The sequence below is a fragment of the Balaenoptera physalus genome (genome assembly GCF_965194825.1).
Source record: "Balaenoptera physalus genome assembly, chromosome: 13".
NCBI lineage: Eukaryota > Metazoa > Chordata > Mammalia > Artiodactyla > Balaenopteridae > Balaenoptera > Balaenoptera physalus.
The window spans coordinates 21,412,160-21,432,796 of NC_138892.1; the positions used below are offsets into that span (position 1 = coordinate 21,412,160).

The 20,637-nt window shown below is 36.0% G+C and overlaps 1 protein-coding gene across 6 annotated transcripts in view; it reads right to left on the minus strand.

Moving 5' to 3' along the window:
* Window positions 1-5,212: 5,212 nt before the first annotated feature.
* Window positions 5,213-20,637, minus strand: part of GAS2L3 (growth arrest specific 2 like 3) — a 35,754-nt gene continuing 20,329 nt past the window's right edge. For 5 of the 6 annotated variants that reach the window (XM_082419407.1, XM_082419403.1, XM_082419404.1 and 2 more), the window contains 5 exons: window positions 18,199-18,340; window positions 13,965-14,028; window positions 13,135-13,273; window positions 10,814-10,921; window positions 5,213-9,319 (listed from right to left, as the gene is read on the minus strand). In XM_082419407.1, coding sequence (XP_082275533.1) covers window positions 7,955-9,319; window positions 10,814-10,921; window positions 13,135-13,273; window positions 13,965-14,028; window positions 18,199-18,340 — 1,818 coding nt within the window. In that variant the 3' untranslated portion in view covers window positions 5,213-7,954. The remainder of the gene's footprint in view (window positions 9,320-10,813; window positions 10,922-13,134; window positions 13,274-13,964; window positions 14,029-18,198; window positions 18,341-20,637) is intronic. The other variant, XM_082419408.1, reaches the window with a different exon arrangement.

Genomic DNA, 20,637 nt, shown 5'->3' on the forward strand with positions numbered 1-20,637 from the left:
AGGAAGGAAGGAAGAAAGAAAGGAAGGAAGGAAAGAAGGAAGGAAGGAAGGAAGAGAAGGGAAATATTTTTTTGTTAGAAGAGGGCCAAGGAATAAATGGTCCTCAGGGAGTAGCTACATGAAAAGGGCAGAGAGGGAACACAAGTCAGAACACAGGAGTGAGGGATCAGAGAATCATGAGAAAAATCAGAATCGCGTCACGAGGACCAAGGGAGGAATTTCAAAAAGGAGGGGCTGGCCATTCCCATGACCCTCCTCCCTGCCACAGTAATCCCTGAAGTGTTCGTCAAGATGGAGCTTCCATCAACCTGGGTCCCCAAGCAACTAAGATGAGCAGAGCCCTAGATGTCCCTGATGGACATCTAGCATGACTTGAGAAGTAACCTTTGTTGCTATAAGCCATGAAAAGTGTTTTCTTTTTTGTAGCAAAGCCTAGCCCATCCTGACCAACACGTGGTGGCCACTTGGGGATGTGGGAGAAAAAGAAGAGAGAAAGTGTGATTAGAGACTTGAGCATGTTTGTAGGATTAAGGGGGAAAGGCTGGGGAAAAGAGAAATTGGATGTAAGAGAAGGTATAGCTGGTTAGCCTTGGCTCTGGAGGAGGCCAAGGGCTGTGTTACTGCTGTGCACACCAGCATACCACAGATCAGACACACTGGATACATTGCCAACACACCTAACTAGGAGACACTTGTGACAGGCAATTTGTGACCAGCACACTTCTCTGCCCAGTGAATCACTTCTGGAGAAAGCTAAAGAGCTGACGATCAAGTATTTGCTGAGATGATTAAGTGTCAGGCCTGCTGCTCACAGGTTGGTGTGACTTCCAGAGGAATGGAAGAAACATCTCCTCAGTGCCTCAGTTTCCTCATCTATAAAATGGGGATAGTAATAGAGTCTACCTCACAGAGTTGTAAAAATTAAATAAGTTACTACACATAAAGCATTTAGAACAGCATCTGGCACAAAGTGAGTTCTATTTAAGTATGATTTCAGAACCCCTTCAGGTTTTAGGATAAGCTGTAAATATGGTGGTGAAATCTACTAATAGTTTCTTTTTTCTTTTTCCTGCAGTCACTTAAACAGCAAGGAAGAATTGTAAGGAACAGCAAAGTTCTGGTTTCCAAGGAGGTAAACAGGCATTGATGAATATATTTAACATCTCTACCAGCTTCAAAACTAGTGTTATTAAATAAAAATCAATCTTAATTTATCTTATGCAGCTGTGCCATTTCAGCTAATAGGAATTCCTTAGGGAAAAACCAATCAAAGACTCAGCACAGGTAAAAGCCCTTGAATACTTTCAAGGAGTCATTGAAAATCATACTGGGACAGAATTTCAGGGTTAGAAATGATTCTGGCTGATAAAATACATTCTGGGCATCTCAGACGGTGTCTATAAAATACCAAAACCACCAAGAGAAAAACTCAAAAGATCCGTTGTTTTTTAACATGATTCCCAAGCACTGGTTTCACTGATAGTTTTAACAAATTGATAAATTGTTTTGACACTGTAGTGTAAGGGTTGGAGAGGCTTCTTTAGAAGTTGGGAAGCGAGGGTCTAGAACATTCTCTCTCCCACTCAGAAAAAGGCTTTGAAATATCCCAGAGTGGGCCAATTCAGGGAAAGCTGGTGAGTCTCCAAGATCCAGGGATACAACAAACACTGCTGATTTGAACATTATTTATACCTGTCCTCAGTAACATCCACATACTTGAGCATTTCCAGCCATCAAAAGTGCAGATTTGGATTTCGGAGGTCATATTGGCCTCAATGACCTTGAAAGAAAACGTCAGTGCTGGAAATTGAAGGCTCCTTGATGCAAAGAGACCTCCCTATGTAGCTCAGGCCAAATTCAACCCAACTCTGGGCTTCTTTACCAAGAGAACTGGACAAATCAGTCATGCCTAGCCTTTTAAGGAAAACTGGCTGCAGCTTCTGCTAAGACAAGTGAACCAAGCTATTCCTTACATCAAGGTAGCCATGCTCTAGACCACGTGACCTATCTGTTCACCATGCTGGTTCATCAAGGGGGATGGGTATATGGAGGGCAGCCAACTCATTGGTTGACTAGTGACCTGTGCAGTGGCCTGGAGCAAAAAACTGCCCAAAATAGAACAATGGTAATTAACTAAACCAATCAGATTTTCTCTTGAGACTTTGAAGGGGTAAATGGTATCAGGTAGTTTTTGTTTGTTTGGTTGGTTGGCTGGGTTTTTTCAAAGATGCAAGAAAACCCACAAAGAGGATCAGAAGCTTGGAGGCTGGCTAGAGTATGTTCCTGGCAGAGCACCAGAGTGAAGGGGGGAACTCGGGCTGCAGAAGAGAGATGAGATTACCTGTCTCTAGAGTTCCCTATGTTTCTCAACAACTCCAGTTCCAATTTCTGTGAGGCTCACTGAACAGATATTTCTGGGTTGCTGCCGGATTCCTATTGTCCTTTAGGTTCTATGTATCTATAAAACAACACAGTACTAAAGAAAACTGAAGTGAATCTGTTTCTTGCAACCAAAAGAGCTGCCCTAACACACCAGGTCTTCCCAGGACGCCTATGGGTCCCTTGGGGCTACAGGCCAGCCAGGAAGATGCTTCAAAGGCCCAGAAGGTGCTGTTCTGTGAGTCATAGCAATGCATTTTACAGGACAATTTTCCTGTCACCTGCTGAGGCAGTAGGAGGAGGCACTGAGATGTCAAATCACAGGGAGCATCTGCTCGAAGCTGTGTTCCTCCAACATAACTAAGGTGGCTGGAGGGAGACCAGCCTTCCCACAGGCAGCTGGTTTGAGATCCCACCTCAGTCTGTGGCACACTTGTTAAGACCAAGGTGGAGTTTGTGGAGGGGTCAGGGTGGGAATCAATCCCCACTGTCACAGGAAACATTCTAGAGTTAGAAGAGCATCCTTGTATTAGAGATGGGTGCTTCTTGATGGCTTATCCAGAGAAAGCTCAGATTTCTTTCTGTTTCCCATACCTTGTTTAGGACTTGATTCTTTCTGCTCTATTTTCTGAGAAACAGTTGGTGGTGAATGACTCTTGTTCTTAAGGCTCATATACAAATAAATACAAGTTTTTCACTTTTTCCTATGGGCTCCTGATCCGAAGCAATATGAGAAAAGACAGGCGGTTTTCACCAAGGTATCTTATCCCAGAAAGAACTGAGTGGGCTACAGTCAAAAAGCACATCATACTTTTTCTTTTTTTTAACCACTTGAATGAAGACTGTCCTCTCCTGGAGAGCAGTGACCGGTCTTACTACTGTATCCCTAGCATCTAGCTTAGTGTCTGCCACAGACACTCAGAAAAATTGTTTGCTAAATGAGCAAATGAGTGAGGTGGTGTTTCAGTGCCTTGTGGTTGAGTAGATTGTTTTGGAATAATCATCAATACAGGTAATACAAGGAATCTGCTGGGCTAGACCCAATGCATTTAGGACCCACTGAAGGGGCCAGCAATTGGGGTAACTCACATAGCTCCTGGGGACCACTGCCTTGACTTCACTCTGCTGTTCACAGGTTGGTGTGACTTCAGTAGCTAACATGCTCTATCAACAAACTCCCTGGGCTGAGTTTCCTCATCTGTTCAATGTGAGGATTGAATAAGGCAGTAGCAGGACCCTTGCTAATCTAAGTCTATACATGATGCTCTGAGTATCTTCTCAAACCCCGAAAATAAATATTTTAAAACAAAAACCTGGATAGTAAGTTGGGAAGTTCCTAACATTTTTCTTCTGTAAAAGTGCAGCATTCTCTGTTATTTAATGTAATGGAAGAAATCCATAACTTCAAGGCCTCTCTTATTACTGCCCTCTTCCCCTCTCCTGTCCATTCCCCTCCAGAAATTAGCAGGTCATATCTGCAGGCTTCTTCAAACACTACCACAACATTTCCTCAGGAAAAAATCCTTTCACACACCATGCAATAAGTATTGCGCCTGGCAGAACACAGACAATTCAGAAATATTATATATTGTTTTATCATTGCCATCTCTCAAAACAAATCACTTCATCACCATACATACATCTTTTAAGATAAATCCCAAGTGTTTGCCGAGCATTTTTTAAATTGTCAATTATCCTCACCAGTGGCTGTGACTAATCAAAAGTAGTGTCATCATATTCAGATATGCAAACTGGCTATAGCCAGAGCCAACTTCAAGAATATATCACTATACCTCATGAACTGATACAAAAGTCTTGCTCAACCCAGAAAGGATTCCTGTGATGTTTCTACACAATGTGAGAATTCAGGAATTTAGTTTTAAGTGACTACTGAAATAAACTTTGTTACATAAGCTACATGAAGATAAATAAACCAAAAGTTTAAAAAAAAAAAAAAGGAAAGGAAAAAAAAAAGAATCAACACCTAAATCATTTTTTAATGTCTGTATGGTGTTCTATTTTATGGTCATAACAATATTAATGATGTGTTATGATTAACATCCTTATAGCTAAATCTTTGCATGTATTATTTTTTCAAGATCGAGTCATACTGTGTTTTTCTACAAGAACAAAACAGTATATTTATAGGAAAATAGCTAATTTAATAAAATATGTGTCTTTATATTTTCAGATTTACTGGCAAGTGTTTCATTAATATTTTCCTAATATTCCCCAAAATTTCATAACATGAACTTGTTTAAAATTTTTACATTCACAAATGATTAGGAAAATATAATAAGAATTTTGATTTTGTCTAAGTGGTGTTTTTGTTTTCATTTGGAAACATCACAGAAAATACATATTTAATTAACTGCTTTTTATAATTGCTCTGATCATGAATATAGGATAAAATGAATATTTCAAGAATATTCTCACTGTATCAAAGTGTGAAATTAAAACAGAATTGCAGGAATTGGAAATTCCTACTGTCAGTAGCCTTCTGTAAACACAATACTGTGTGATCTATAGAATTCTGCTTTCATAACTAATAAATTATTTTTGTCATCAGAGATTATTAAATATGAGTCTAGCCTTACTGAGACAAACTTCTAGCAGATACAACAACTTGCGGAACAAATACCGTTACTTAATGGCAAAACCTTGATAATCTCCTAGGAGCAGTGAAATAAATTCCACAGGTATCAGAAGGGCATTTTAAATAGCAATAAAATTAAAACTATCCTCAAATTATTAATGCTTCATATATGCAATTTCTGACATGAACCAAGTGATCAGAATGTATTCAGAACACACAAAAATGTAAATTGAGGACTTGGTATATATGTTTAAACTTTAATACCTGAGAAAATATAAGTTAAAATCTGATACAAACACTGCTAGCACAAGAAAATATACACAAATTTGGATTCAGATGGAGTCAGTACGTAAACCTGGATATGACTGTATCATGACAACTTGTTAGTAAAGCCTTTTAAAGAAGTAACAGATTTTTGTATCAGATATATATTGCAGAAGGAACAGTAATTTTTTTTCTCAAAAAATTTCCCTTACCAATTAAGAACTGTTAACTCAGTGTGGAGAGGAAAGTTAGAGATCATCTAATTTATCAAAGCATTTTAAAGATATAAGCCTTAAACACCTACTGTAAGCTCAAACAATGCAAAAATAATCAGCATTTCATTTTCCTCTGAAGATTAATTTGATATGTTAGTCACGTTAACAAATTATAGAAACGAAAAATAAAAATATTTCATTCTTTTTTGAAAGTACATATTATTTCTTCTTCCAGGTACTTCAGTAATTTAAGCTTAATATTCATTTTACTAAATATTAAACAAAAAGAAACTTTTAAAATCTTGCACTACTATTAAGAAGAAATGATAATTTCTTTCTAACTTCAACAATGTACTTTTAAAATTGTGAAAACAATTAGAAACACTAGGTCTTTAAGGGCATTTCAAAATATATTTGAAGAAAGGATCTTTCAGCCACTGCTTAGTTTAAAAAAAATATTTATTTTGGAAGAGTAAGCTATATATAAATAAAAATTCATCCAATGTGAATATAATTGGAGAAATTCCCTGATCATGAATACTGGATAAAATGTGTATTTCAAGAATATTCTCACTGTATCAAAGTGTGAAATTATAACAGAATTATAGGAGTTGGAAATTCCTACCATCAGTAGCCCGATGAAGATAGGGCTATTTATGAATTAACTTACAATTTTTCAAAAAAATAAAACCAGTTCTTGGAACTGCCAGATGACACTTTTATTCCTGAAGTTACTGATACAGAATTGTTTGGTCTTACAAAGGAATAGACTCCTTCTTAAAGGTAAAATTCTTCCTCTTTGAAAGATGCATTAAATATTTCTCATCACTAAAAATGTAAAGCTTCTAGTACTTCTTGAACACTGACTTCACTTTCCAAAGATGTAAATATTATCTCCCTCAATGCCCAGATCAACAGTGGAACTCAACTAAATATTTGGTGACTGTCTCTTTTAAGGAGAGAAGCATCAATTATTTCAAAAACTAGCCTGCATACAGCTTTGATTTTAACTGTATTTCTCAGACAAAAGATAGCTTAGTTTTATACAAAAGTTTCTTGCTTTATAATCTACAAACATCAGTAGTCAGTAGTCAGCTTAAGATGCTTATTCTATGATTGCACATTTGTGTGAACCATTATTTTTCTTTAGAAAACACATTTTAGTTTAAAATAGGGAAACACAAACCTCAATACTGAATATAATAACCTGTGATAGCTGATAATACTGTAAAGTTATTAAACACACCCCTAAAACTTCTGAAAGTACATTAACAATTTTTTAAATAGCCACAATCTATTAAAAAACATATTATTTACAAATATCATCCTAGATCGATAGAGTCTATATAGTCACTACATGATCTGGGTAAGTTCCTTGGAGAATCTGCCTACAGAACAGAAAATGCTGCATACATACTGTCCATTTGCCACTGGAAAACTGAAGGCAGCATGACTTTATTGAAGAAAATTAACATAACTGGAAAACTCTAATTAAAACTTGTATTATTGTGCTAAAGAAAAATAGTAATCACATGACAGAATTTTTATGTAGCACCACTTTAATATTCTTTACTATCACCTTAATTTTAAGATTGTTAAAACATAATTCTGATGTTAAACAACATTATTTTAATGTAAAAATTGATATCTGCACTCACAGAAAATTAATTATTAAAAAATATTTCTAATATGCTAAAAGCTACTAAATCATTTCCCCTTTCACATTGCACAATGTCCATCTAAAATATAAGGTATAAGTTCTTATAAATAATATGTGAAAAAAATTTTTCCAAGTTTCAATTTATATTTCAATACCTTAATTTTATTTTTTTACCAAAAATATTGGTAACAAAATATTACCAAGGTTAATAGAAGTCAGTTAAAAAAATCAGTTCCTTCTGATTTGGAAAGCTTAAAAAATTTTTAAATAATAACAATTCTACCAAACCCAGAGTAACAGTAAGCTAATCAGCAGCAGCCATTGGTACTTAATATTGTTCCATCAGGCAATCCTGATCAGGAAACGAAATAAGATGTCTTTTGTAAGACAAGTGCCAAACCGTTGCTTTTAAACTAAAATGCAATAACTTATATTAAGAGCACCTCTGTTTCTATTAGCAGGTAATAACCTCCATATTTAACACATATTCAAAATACAGCAACTATAGTTATAAACCTAGTAGTGTTATTTAACTTTACATTTCCATTAATGGGCAGACATTAACAAAGATGTCATGGACTGAAAATCATATAAATGTCTATAACTAATAAGAATCTCCTGGTGATTTTACCACTGTTCATGTTAAAAGGGTACCTTCTGGTGAATTCAGGTATGTGAATTCTGATGAGTCCCCTCCTCGCCCCAACCTCTACCCCCATCTTATTGTACTTAATGTCTGAACCTATTTGGATAAACACAAATAGAAGAAACTTTTAAGGTGTGCAGCTAACACATTCACTCTCTTTCTTTCCTGTGTTCTCTTAGAATGACACATTATGTTTATTTTCTAGGTTTCTTACTTCCAGTCATAACAAAATAATGATCATCGTCTTCCGTCTTCTTTGCAGAAGGTTTTTTATCTCCACTAACTGCCTCCTTGCCAGATGAGGGTGGTTTCCTGGTTGCAGCCGGGGCTTTGCCACTTTTGGAAGGCCCTTTGGCTAAGCACTGGCTCTTGGTGGCAGTCTGTGCTGACTTTGGTTCAGGTTGTGCTTTGGCAGAAGACTGGGGAAGACTCACAATGGACAGCGGGGTACGGCCCGGGGACCTAGAGGAGCTGGGTCCTGTCTTCTGGGACGTGCTTTTATTCTGAGGCTGCTTTTTGGCAACTGAAACCATATTCTTATCTTTCGACTTCTCTGCAGCTTTTGCAGGAGCAACTGAGGTTACAGAAAGTGGCTGGTTTAAATTCAAGGCTGACTTAAGTTTCTGTGCTGGCATTGCCCCCGCTTGCAGAGCTCCAACACGTGGCTGAGACTGTGTTCTCAGACCCGTGGTTATGGTTTTGGAACTGGATGTTGTCACTTTTGCAGGAGACTGGAAAGAAGGAGAAGGGTTAGGCCTTAGGTGCAGATTTGCCTTAGGTGGCTTTGGACACTTTGATGATGAATTTAAATGTGTAGCTGAGTGAGAGACTGCATAATCCCTGGAAGACGCATGATGGTGTTTCAAATGCTTTGGTTCAATTTTTCCAGAACACTTATTTGGCAAAAGTGTAGACTCAGGCACATCTCTTGACTTCTGGGCTGGAATAAGCTTGGCCTTTGGAGTACTGGGTGATGAGATACATTTTCTCAACGACTCAGATACACAAGGTGCAGTTCTTAATAAAGCTGGTGAAAAAGTGCTTTTACCTGCTGGATTTAAAGAAGCAGATGAAGATGATGCATCGTTTGAAGGAGACTGCGGTTTCTTTGCTACGCCCTTTGAAGATGTGAGGTTGAGATGAGAGGACGCTGCTGGAGAATTTGGAAATTTAGAACGGACTGACCCACAGGCCAGACTGCCTCCTTTCAGGGAAGATGCTGGTGGCAACACACCTGGCAGACGTACCTGCTTCTCTTTGCTCCTTGGAATACCAACTGGTGTGCCAGGTTTTGAATTTTGTTTCTGAAACATGCTAACTGCTGACAAAGGATTCATTTCAGGAGGCTGAGCTGCTCTGGCGGACGAATCAGGCACACTTTCATTAGAAACTCCTTTTTGAAATGCTAGAATTTTCTGTTCTAGTGTAGCAAACTGTAATATTCGACAGGGGTCATATTTAAGCAAAAATCCTTGAAGAGTATCCCAGCCTCCACCGACACGGACCATGACATGTTTTCCGTGAAGCATCTTTCCCCCAAAAGAAAGTAAAAAATAAAGCTGTAAAACTGTAAGGTGCAGTTACGGTTCATTAGCAGTCATAGTCTGTGATGTCTGTGACTATGAAATTCAGTGTATTTGCCAACAGCTTCACTATAAATTGCCAGTCTCTTTCTTGTATTACTAAAGTAATAAATTTAATTCATATTGAATCATGCAACTAACAACAGAGAATCCTCCAGTTTGTAAGGAAGATATTTACACATCCTAAAAATCCAAATTACTAATACGCAAAACTGCAAGGACTGAATATTGAAGGAAGAAAGGAAAAGGGAGAGTAAAGGAGGGGAGGAGAGAAAAAAAGTCTCATACTAAAGAAAAACATAATTACAGAAGAAAGATAAAAACTACCGAAACTTGTATGTTAGAATTTAATAAATTACTTTCATATGTATCATATCAATTTAATCTTTCAAAAACTTTGATACAATTTATTACTAGTTTTTCTTTGCAGATGAGAAAATTATGGCTCTAAGAGATTAAGGAAACTGTCCCAAACCACACAGCTTGGCCTGGCCTCAAACGTACCAGGCTACCCAACCCAAAAGGTGCTTTTGTGTTGATAAGATATATCCTGGGTCTGCCAGTGCAGCCCAAGCTGGACGGACTCAGACCCCTATTCATTCAGCAGGCAAATCTGCATGGTTGTATGAGACTGCTCTGCAAATTTTAACTCTAAATCCCATGCTCTGTGCACTATCACTATATCATACTGCTTAAAAAAAGAAAGCTAATTAAAAGACAAAATGCATATACCTGTTTCTGTATGAGTTGAACAGGGTATGGGGAGCTAATGATAATATATGAAATAAAAGAAAATATAGGTGGTAAAATTATATTTTTTACATACTTTTATATTACATTCCTAAATTGGGAATAGAACAGCTCTTGTATCAATAAGTGGACAGAATGATGAACAGGTAAACTTCAATCTCCTTATCAGCAAAGGGGACAATTAATCGATTGCAGATTACAGATGGGACAAAGGAAGAAAATAAGCATGTATATTAGCATATTAGTATAGATGCTGATGCTGTGTCAGTGAAAAAAAGGCTTCATACTTAAGACCCAAAGTCTATATTATTATCAACTGCAATGTTTCTATTTTTTTCTTCTTACTGACATTTAATCTTATTAGATGTTCTGGTTTTGCTTTTTTCTTCTTCTTATGATAGAAAATTATTCCTCTTTAGGAAATCTAAAAAATGGAACAAGTTACCTGAGGTATTCAAAGATTTTTTCCCCCCAATTATATTCAATGTCCAAATAGTCTTAGCTTAATTAGTTGTTTGCTATGTTAAGCGTGTTTACCTAAACACATTATATACTCTTGAAAATATTCCATATATTTCCTTCTATACAGTGAAATTCTTCCATTAATAACATCCTCTATTCCAATTTTTTAAAAAGTAAAAGGGGAACAAAAGAAGGTTGGTAAAGCAATAAATTCAATTTCAAAACAAGATCTAAACAGGATGTAAACGGTGGACTTACTCTTATAAAAAGTATTTTATCTCCTAGTCGATACCGTCCTTCAGATAAGTACTCAATAGAAAATCGATGAGAACAACTACAAGGAGGGTCTTCAGCAATGTGTTTAACCTAAGATTAAAAATAAACGACAAGATTTAGTGCTTGTGACAAAAACTATTTTGTTTAATGTTAAAATGCAAGGTTATTTGATAGTTGGGAAGATCAAACTCAAAGATAAAAATTTAAAGAGAGTTCAACTATTTATTATCTCTTCTCTTTTACTTGTTGACAAATATTGAGATTAGACATTAGCTAATCTAATACAACCTAACAGTGAGGAAGTCTGGAGTCTCTCTCTCTCTCTCTCTGCCCAAGTGCAATAAGGCTCGTCGTGTACTCACTGATCACCGGAGAAGGTCTGTGAATGTGTACACAGTGAAGTCAATTCAAAACACATTCATTCAGTCATAGGAAACAGTTCATTACTAAGCTTGAATTGTTTTAAGACTTGGATTAATATATCTGTCAAATCAAAGATGGACCAGTCAGATAAAGTTTAACCAGGAATTTTCACTTGTCCCTTAACACCATGTGAAAGTAATACTGTATGTATGGGGGAATATCCAGATTTGTTCCAAAGTTACTGTTAAAATAGGCAGAGATGCATTTATAGCTATTGGGCTGGGCAAAAAGTTCATTCGGGTCTTTCCGTAACATCTTACGAAAAACCCAAGCGAACTTTTTGGCCTATCCAATATTCACCCAAGACTAGGTAAATTCTAAAAATTTCAACTCAAGAGGCATTTTTCTAAAAGCACTCACTTTGTTTCAATAGTCTGCTAAGGAGATGAGAACTGAGGAGAAAATCCTACCTCTACTCCTCAAGGGGCTTACAGAATTTTTAACTGCAGTACATACCTTAAAAATGGTAAAAACTGGAATAAAAATTAAAATTCAGAATTCCTTATTTAAAACATGTAAATTAATATAAATTGATTAAATGAAAATATTTGCTGAGATATGTTTGATTTGAAAAAAAAGTCACATATCAGCCACTATGGAAACCATTTTGTTTTCCTAAAATTATATTTTTGAAAAAGCAAGGCCATGTATATTTTTCTCAACTACTTGTCACACAGAGTATAACTAAACAAATTCACTTAATTGAATTTAGGCATGATGTTAAAGAAAGTCTCTTCAGATATACCCAACTTACCTGAGCACTAACAGAAATTTATGAGTGTCTTAATTATCTACACAAAATGGACACATGTGGATTCACCCGGGCTTGATCAGAAGGGTCCGGATTTATCTCCCTACATCATTCATTTAATAAAATAACATGATCATAAATAGAACTGATTTTCATAAGCCATTCAATGAAGTTTATCTTGTTCACAGTCTGGTTATATGAGCACATATGTACACACATGCATACACACACATACATACCACATGCATAAGATGGCTAAAAAATATTCTGAACTTGGGTAAAGAATTTACAATTACTTGAACCATTTACAAGTTAGATAACAAAGTAATTTGAAAGGAGGTAATTATTTCAGTCATTATTTTCTATCCATTAAGGTTTCTTAGGTACACAGAATTGCAGTTGTATATTTCTTAACACCACTCAAAATAATGAATCAGATAATAATTGTTCCTTAATTTTAAACACGACCATAAGATCTCAGCAGGTCACGTATGTATAGGTGGACTCTGAATATATTCATATAGCACATATATATTTAAAGAAATGTGTTCCTTTTAGTTTTCATAACAAGCTTGCAGGCATGAAGGGTCACTTATTTTCTTTGTTTAAAATACCCAAATACCACTTATATTCAGCAGTACAAATCAGCACTAACCCACAATCTAAATAAGTTGGTGAGCCTAAAAGGAGTAAGTGTTGTGAATAAAAAATGTTCTCTTCTGGTTTTAGCTATTGTGTAATTAACATTTTAACATTAAAGGAAATAGCTAAAGAAATTAAAATCATCTGTAAAGGTACTACCCTAATATCAATTATTTTCATTCTCCTTGTTCTGATACATACTTTCCACAAAATAAACATTTTTCTTGTTGCTATATAGTCTTTATAATGATTACAAAAAATGATTATTCTGCTAAAATAGTAAATCCTAATTTACCTAGCCATTGCCCAATTTGAGAGTATTTACATTGCTTCCAATTTTTCAGCCTTATAAATAATACTGCAATAAATACTTTCATTCATGCTTTTTTTTCCCTCTTCAAGTATAATAAAAATGAAAGAGGAACACTTTTGGCGAACTATGAGATTCTGACGCATCACAGTTGAAAGAAAGTGTGCAATTACTTACAGCTTCGTGAAGCTCTTCATGCTGACAGCATGATTTTGGAATGCTGATGGAATCTTCAGGCCCAGAGGTATTAAGTAAGGTCTCTTCTAGCTCAATTTCTTTCTCAAATTTTACTAATACTGGAGGCTCAACCCCATATCTGAAAACCAATCATGAGATCTCATCAAACAAGTGAAGTCTGAGCCAACTACTTCCATGTATATCACAATAGGTTATCTTCTGTATGACTCTCTTCTACCAGTTGTTTCACTGGGACATCTGGAAATGCTTTATAATGTCCCACAGATTGCCAAAAATTCAGATTATCACCTTTACATCATAGTATATATATATTTGGGTTACTGGATGCTCCCAATATTCAATCAGGGATCCTAAACGTACCTTTAAAAATCAGCTTGTTAAAAAAACCAGAAAACAAAAAACAAGTCATCTCGTGAGTGAAGATGGGGTCGAGCTAGGTATGGAGGATACCAGGCCTCAGCCTTCTTATCAGACCCTCTTTGTGTCCAAAGGACTTGCCTCGCCTTGAACTGCTTAAAGATTGCATGCTTTTACTCTACTTTTGATCTGAAAAATGTAAGTACCCACTTTTACAGTTTAATACTAAATGAAGGCAAGCTACATGAGCAAGCAGATGTTGACACATGACATGGCTCACGTGAACAGAACAAAGTTAATAAAGAAACAAAAAGAAAGAAAAAATAGTAAATTAAGTTACCTTTATTCCAATCAAAAATTATTTTCATTTATAGAAAAGTGTTCTAGATAAAATAAAGCAGCTTAAAAAATGTTTATGACATTGAAATTCTGAAATACTGTGGAATACATACCTTGACACAATTCGACCAATTTCAAGAAGACAAAGATAAACCTGTCTCGGATCTTTGTGCAAAACTGTGAAAAATAAGACCACATATTTTAGAGGGCAAATTAAATAGGCAAATATATTTATGGCAAGAAAGAAGTAAAGTAAAAGAAAAGAAGTAAAGTAAAAGAAAAGTAAAGTAAAGTAAAAAAAACCAGTAGCGTTACTTATTTGGAGACTTAGAAAAGACTTTTTTTTTTTCTACATAGTATCATCTTCCTTAAATTAAAAAGAAAATGGCTAACAAGAAGATTAAAATTTACCATGGATGCTTACCTGTGTAGTATTTTAAGTCTAAAAAACTAAGAGCTTAGTAACATTAAATTATTAATATTTCAGATCTCTTAACAGGAGATATTACTGAAGAAATGTATCACTTCAATTTTATTCTAAACTATCTTTAGCACAGGACTATGTGTTAACAGCCTTCTTCAAATCTTCCAAAAATAGAAGAGGAGAGAGCACTTCTCTACTCATTCTATGAGGCCTATATTACCCTGATATCAAAGTCAGAAAAAGACATCACAAGAAAACTAAAAACAAATATCCTTTATGAACACAGATATAAAAAATTCTCAATGAAATACTGGCAAATTGAATCCAGCAGCAAGTGAGATTTATCCCAGAAAGGCAAGGTTGGTTCAACGTATGAAAATCAATCAATATAATTCACCATATTGATAAAATAAAGGAAAAGAAACATACAATTATCTCAGTAGACACAGAAAACGCTTTTGACAAAATCAAACACCCTTTCATGACAAAAAAAGACTCAACAAATTAGAAACAGAAGAGAACTTTACAAATATGAAAATAGACATCTCTGGAAAACCCATAGCTAACATCGTTATTAATGGTGAAAGACTGAATGTCTTCCTCGAGGCTAAGACCAGGGAAAAGAAGGATGTCCACTCTTCCCACTTCTATTCAACATTGTACTTGAGGTTCTAGCCAGGGCATTTGGGCAAGAAAAATAAATAAAAGCCATCTAGATTGGAAAGGAAGAAGGAAAACTATATTTACAGGTGATATGGTCCTTTGTTTAGAAAACCCTAAAGAATCTACAAAAAAACTAATAGAGCTAATAAGCAAGTTCAGCAAAGTTGCAGGATATGAGATCAATATACAAAAGTCATTGCACTTTATACATTAGCAATAAACAATCTGAAATGTAATTAAGGAAATGATTACATTCACAATAGCTTCAAGAAGAATAAAGTACTTAGGACTAAATTTAACCAAAGAATTGTAAGACTTGTACACTGAAAACTATAAAATATTGTTGAAAGAAATTAAATAAGATATAAATAAATTGAAAGACATCCTATGTTCATGGATTGGAAGACATATATCATTATTGTAATACTCTCCAAACTGACCTAGATTCAGTGCAATCCCTATCAAAATTCCAAGAGCCTTTTTTTTTCCAGAAATGGACAAGCTGATGATAAAATTCATAAAGAACTGTAAGAAATATAAAATAGCCAAAACAACTTTTAAAAAGCACCAAGTTGGAAGACTCATACTACCCCATTTCAAAACTTACTACAAAACTACAGTAATCAGGACAGTGTTTACTGGCTTAAGGATAGACATACAGACCAGTGGAAAGAAACAGTGTCCAGAAATAAACTCATATGTTTATGTTCAATTGATTTTCAACAAGGGTGCCAAGACAACTCAAAGGGGAAAAAACAGTCTTTTCAACAAATGGTGCTAAGACAACTGGATATCTACATGCAAAAGAATGAATTTAGACTCCTTCTTCACACCGTATACAAAAAATAACTCAAAATGCATTAAAGACCTAAACATAAAAGCTAAACCTATAAAAATCCTAGAAGGAAATATAGGTGAAAATCTGTGTGACCTTGGATTAGGCAATGGTTTTTTAGATATGACACCAAAAGCACAAGCAATCAAAGAAAAGATAAACTGAACTTCATCAAAATTAAAAACTTTTATGCATCAAAGGACACTATCAAGAAAGTGAAAAGGCAACCCAAAGACCAGAAGAACATATTTGCAAATCATATATCTAATAAGGGCCTAATATCCAGAATAAAGAAAGAACTCTTACAAGTCTACAAAAAAAAGACAATTGACTCCCCCAAAAATGAGCAGAAGATTTGAACGGACATTTCTGTAAAGAAGATATACAAATGGCCAATAAGCCCATGTAAAGATGCTCAACATCATTAGTCGTTATGGAAATGCAAATCAAAACCACAATGAGATACCACTTCACACCCACTAGGATGGTTATACAGTTGGCCCTTGAACAACATGGTTTGAACTGTGTGGGTCCACTTACACATGGATTTTTTTCAATAAATACATACTACAGTACTATAAGATCTGTGGTTGGTTGAAACTGTGGATTCAGAACCGTGGACACAAAGGGCTGACTGTAAAGTTATATCCAGATTTTTGACTGCAGGGTTAGGGGACCGCTGCCCCTAGCTCCTGGATTGTTCAAGGGTCAGCTGTAATTTTAAAAAATAATAACAAGTGTTGACAACTATGTGAAGAAATTGGAACCTTTGTGCATTGCTAGTGGGAATGTAAAATGGTGTGGCCACTGTGAAAACAGTTTGGTAGTTCCTCAAACAGATAAACACAGAATTACCATATGACCCAATAATTCCACTCCCAGGTATATCCCTGAATTTAAAACATATGTTCACTCAAAAACTTGCACACAAATGTTCATAGTAGCATTATTAATAATAACCCCAAAATAGAAACAATCAAAATGTCCATCAGCTGATAGTAGATTAAAAAAATGTGGTATATCCATACAACGAAATATCGTTCAGCCATAAAAAGGAATGAAGTACTGTTAGAGGCTACAACATAAATGACCCATAATGCTAACTGAAAATAGCCAGACACAAAAGCTACATATTGCATGATTTTATTTATATGAAAAGTCCAGAGTATGCAAATCTACAGAGAAAGAAAGTAGACTGGTGGTTGCCAGAGGATGGAGATAGGGAGTAACTGGGTCCAACTGCTAATAGGTATGGGTTTTCTTTTTGGAGTGATGGAAATGTTCTGGAATTAATAAGTGGTGATATCTGCACAAATCGTGAGTATACTAAAAACCACTGAAGTCTACATTTTGAAATGATAAATTTTATGTTACGTGAACATACCTCAATTTTTTAAAATGCTATAAATAAAAGGAAACCTAATATGCTTAATGATCAGAACACCTGGATTAAAGCAGGGTGCAAACTGGGGGGTAAAACAGCAATCCATTAGTTTTAATTCTACACTGGATAAGAATATCCAGAGGCATACTAAACAGGTAACAGTGGGGAACAGCCACCTGTCTGCAGGCAACAGGGTGTGCATGGTCAATAGAAATATTTATAATATTAATAACCTAAAACAATAATGAAACCAACTAAAAAGTTGGTTTGCTTTTTATTATCACCATGAACCGGCAATTCTAAGCAATGTCAGTGACAAAATACTTCTCTCTACCAGGGCCGAATACTATTCCCATGACCCCCGCCGTTGGTATGCTACTGCTCTTATCAAAACATTATAAATTCTGTGTGTGTGTGTGTGTGTGTGTGTGTGTGCGCACGCACGTGCGCACGCAGGCACACATAAATACTTTGAGGAAATATACAGATAGTCTAAAACTTAGATAGCTTTCACTTTGGTCACTGCACAGATGTTTCTGTTGACTTAAATGAAATGAGAAAATACATCAATAATTCTTCAATAGAGCATGACTTTTTAAAAGCATTAGTCCATTTAGATAACCAAATTGGCAGCTGCTGTTTACGAGGTAAATCTAAACACCATGAACATACATCATTTGGCCTTCTGTTATTTCTGTAATTATCTAGTTAAAGAGAAATTACTAGTAATTTAGATAGAGTAATTCTTGATGAAAACATTAATTAGTTAAGCATTAGTCCAGAACCTTCCCATAGCCAACTCATTTAGCAAGTAAAATATATCCAGGTCATTCTAGACATATAGGATCTAAAACATAAATGAAAACCTTTTATCATACATTTGATCTGGAATCTGATTCTCCAATTGTTTACATATATTTAGAGTATAAATGTTTCTAGTAAAATGAGATGTGGCATTTGAGTCCTTATTTGGAAAGAAAAATTAGAAGTGAGGCATACAAAAATATCCTAATAAACATTAAACACAACAACAACACTTACCTAAACCTTCCGATTCAAAGAGGTAAGTCTCATCAACCCCGATGTGCCTGCACCAGTGAAGGAAGTTCGCAGTATTGTCTCTAGCAAAGAACGAACCTGATGCAGCATCTTTCTTACAGGGCACTTTTCTCATTGGAAAATTCTGGAAAAGACAGAAGAATAATTTCAAACATGCATCAAGGGTATTTTCATTAAATATCCATTTTAATATTACTAAATAAATGTTCAGTGCATTGAATGTAACTAAAAAGTGCATAGCACTAGAAGAAAAAGGCATCTTCAAAAATCATTTTATTTTGCTTTTCATTAAGCATATTCTAGAAAATGATTCCTAGGAAAACAGTCAGGTCAAAATTAGCAGTAGGATCTCGCATCTCTAACCTTTCTTTTTAAAATGACATGAGAGTCTTAGTTAAGATAAAAAAATGACAGTCTAATAATTCCAAAGCACATCTTTATATCTCTCCAAACACAGTTCAATACAAACACAAAATTATTGCTATGTTAAAGGTTTACACAGTCTCAGTTTTGCTTACTTCCTTATTTGCAGATTCATAAATATGGTTCTGAGTTTCCTGAGGAGACTTTCAAACAAGGAAGTAGTAGCCCATTCGTAATTAAAGTTCTTTGAAAATTGACAAGTTTTACAGAATCCTAATTCTTTTTTATTTCCTGGACCAAGAGTATTCAGATAATCCTGCTGAGGCTGAGGGTTTTCGGGTTTTTTTTTTAAGAAATGATTCATCTTTTTTTTTTTGGCTGCATCGGGTCTTCATTGCTGCTCACGGGCTTTCTCTAGCTGTGGCGAGTGGGGGCTCCTCTTCGTTGTGGTGCACAGGCTTCTCATTGCGGTGGCTTCTCTTGTTGCGGAGCACGGGCCCTAGGCGTGCAGGCTTCAGTACTTGTGGCACGTGGGCTCAGTAGTTGTGGCTTGCGGGCTCTAGAGCGCAGGCTCAGTAGTTGTGGCGCATGGGCTTAGTTGCTCTGTGGCATGTGGGATCTTCCCGTACCAGGGCTCGAACCTGCGTCCCCTGCACTGGCAGGCACATTCTTAACCACTGCACCACCAGGGAAGCCCGGCTGAGCGGTTTTTAGTTTTGTTTTAAATTTTTACTTGAATAAGAAATTCAAGCATATGATTTTTTTTAAATTATTTATTTATTTATTTATTTATTTTTGGCTGTGTTGGGTCCTAGTTTCTGTGTGAGGGCTTTCTCCAGCTGCGGCAAGCGGGGGCCACTCTTCATCACGGCGCGTGGGCCTCTCACCATCGCGGCCTCTCCTGCTGCGGAGCACAGGCTCCAGTCGCGCAGGCTCCAGTCGCGCAGGCTCAGTAGCTGTGGCTCACGGGCCCAGCCGCTCCGCGGCACGAGGGATCCTCCCAGACCAGGGCCCGAACCCCTGTCCCCTGCATTGGCAGGCAGACTCTCAACCACTGCGCCACCAGGGAAGCCCCAAGCATATGATTTTTAAAAATGCAATGGGCACAGTAGAGTATAAGTCTTTCTCCTACCACCACCCCTCAGTTCCTTTCTCTCCCTGGAGGGAACCACACTATTACCAGTTCCTTATGTTTCCTTCCTGTTGCTATTATTTTCTAGGATTACAATAGCCTTGTGAGTTTCTCTAGCTGTATATAGGGAAAAAAAATCAACACAGCCAAATACAAAGGTGGTTAGTACCAACTGAAATCTTCTCATCCACGTTTCAGTAAGACATCTCCATACACAAGTATATCTGTACCTACAGAATGCTACATAAACAGGCTATTCTGCAATCTGATTTGTGTATGTGTGCATGCACACTTAACGATAGGTTGCAGGCATCGTTTGGGGTAAAAAAACCCAAAACAAAACATTAAAATAGTCATTTCTAATGAATAGATAATATTCTACTCTGTTTAGGTACCATAATTAATTTTAAACAACTTCTCTACTGATGAGCATTTAGGTTGTTCTTAATTTTTTTTGCACAGTCGTTTTTGTGAATTTGTGGTTATTTTCTTAGAATAAATTCCTGGAATTAGAATTATGTTACGTATCAAAGGATGTGCTTTATTTTCAATGTGACATATGTTACCCATCGTCCCCCAAAAAAGATGGTACTACTTTATATTTCCACCAGCACTATGTTAATGTCTAGAATACACACTCACAGACACCAGATCCCATGAGTGAAAATACCCATATTTGATGAAAAGAGAGGAAACCTTACCTACTTCAAATCCCAACTTCAGGGTCAATGGTAGAAAAGTGTCTAAAAAAAGTATTATTCATTCAACCAATATGTATGAATTTACCATGAAGACAATATATAAAGAATAAAAAGATGATGATAATAGCTCTTAACTGTGTGCCAGCAACCATCACAACCTCTTTTTTCATTTAACTCTCACAGGAATCCTATAAGGAAGGTACTATTATTGTTCTCAAGAAGAAC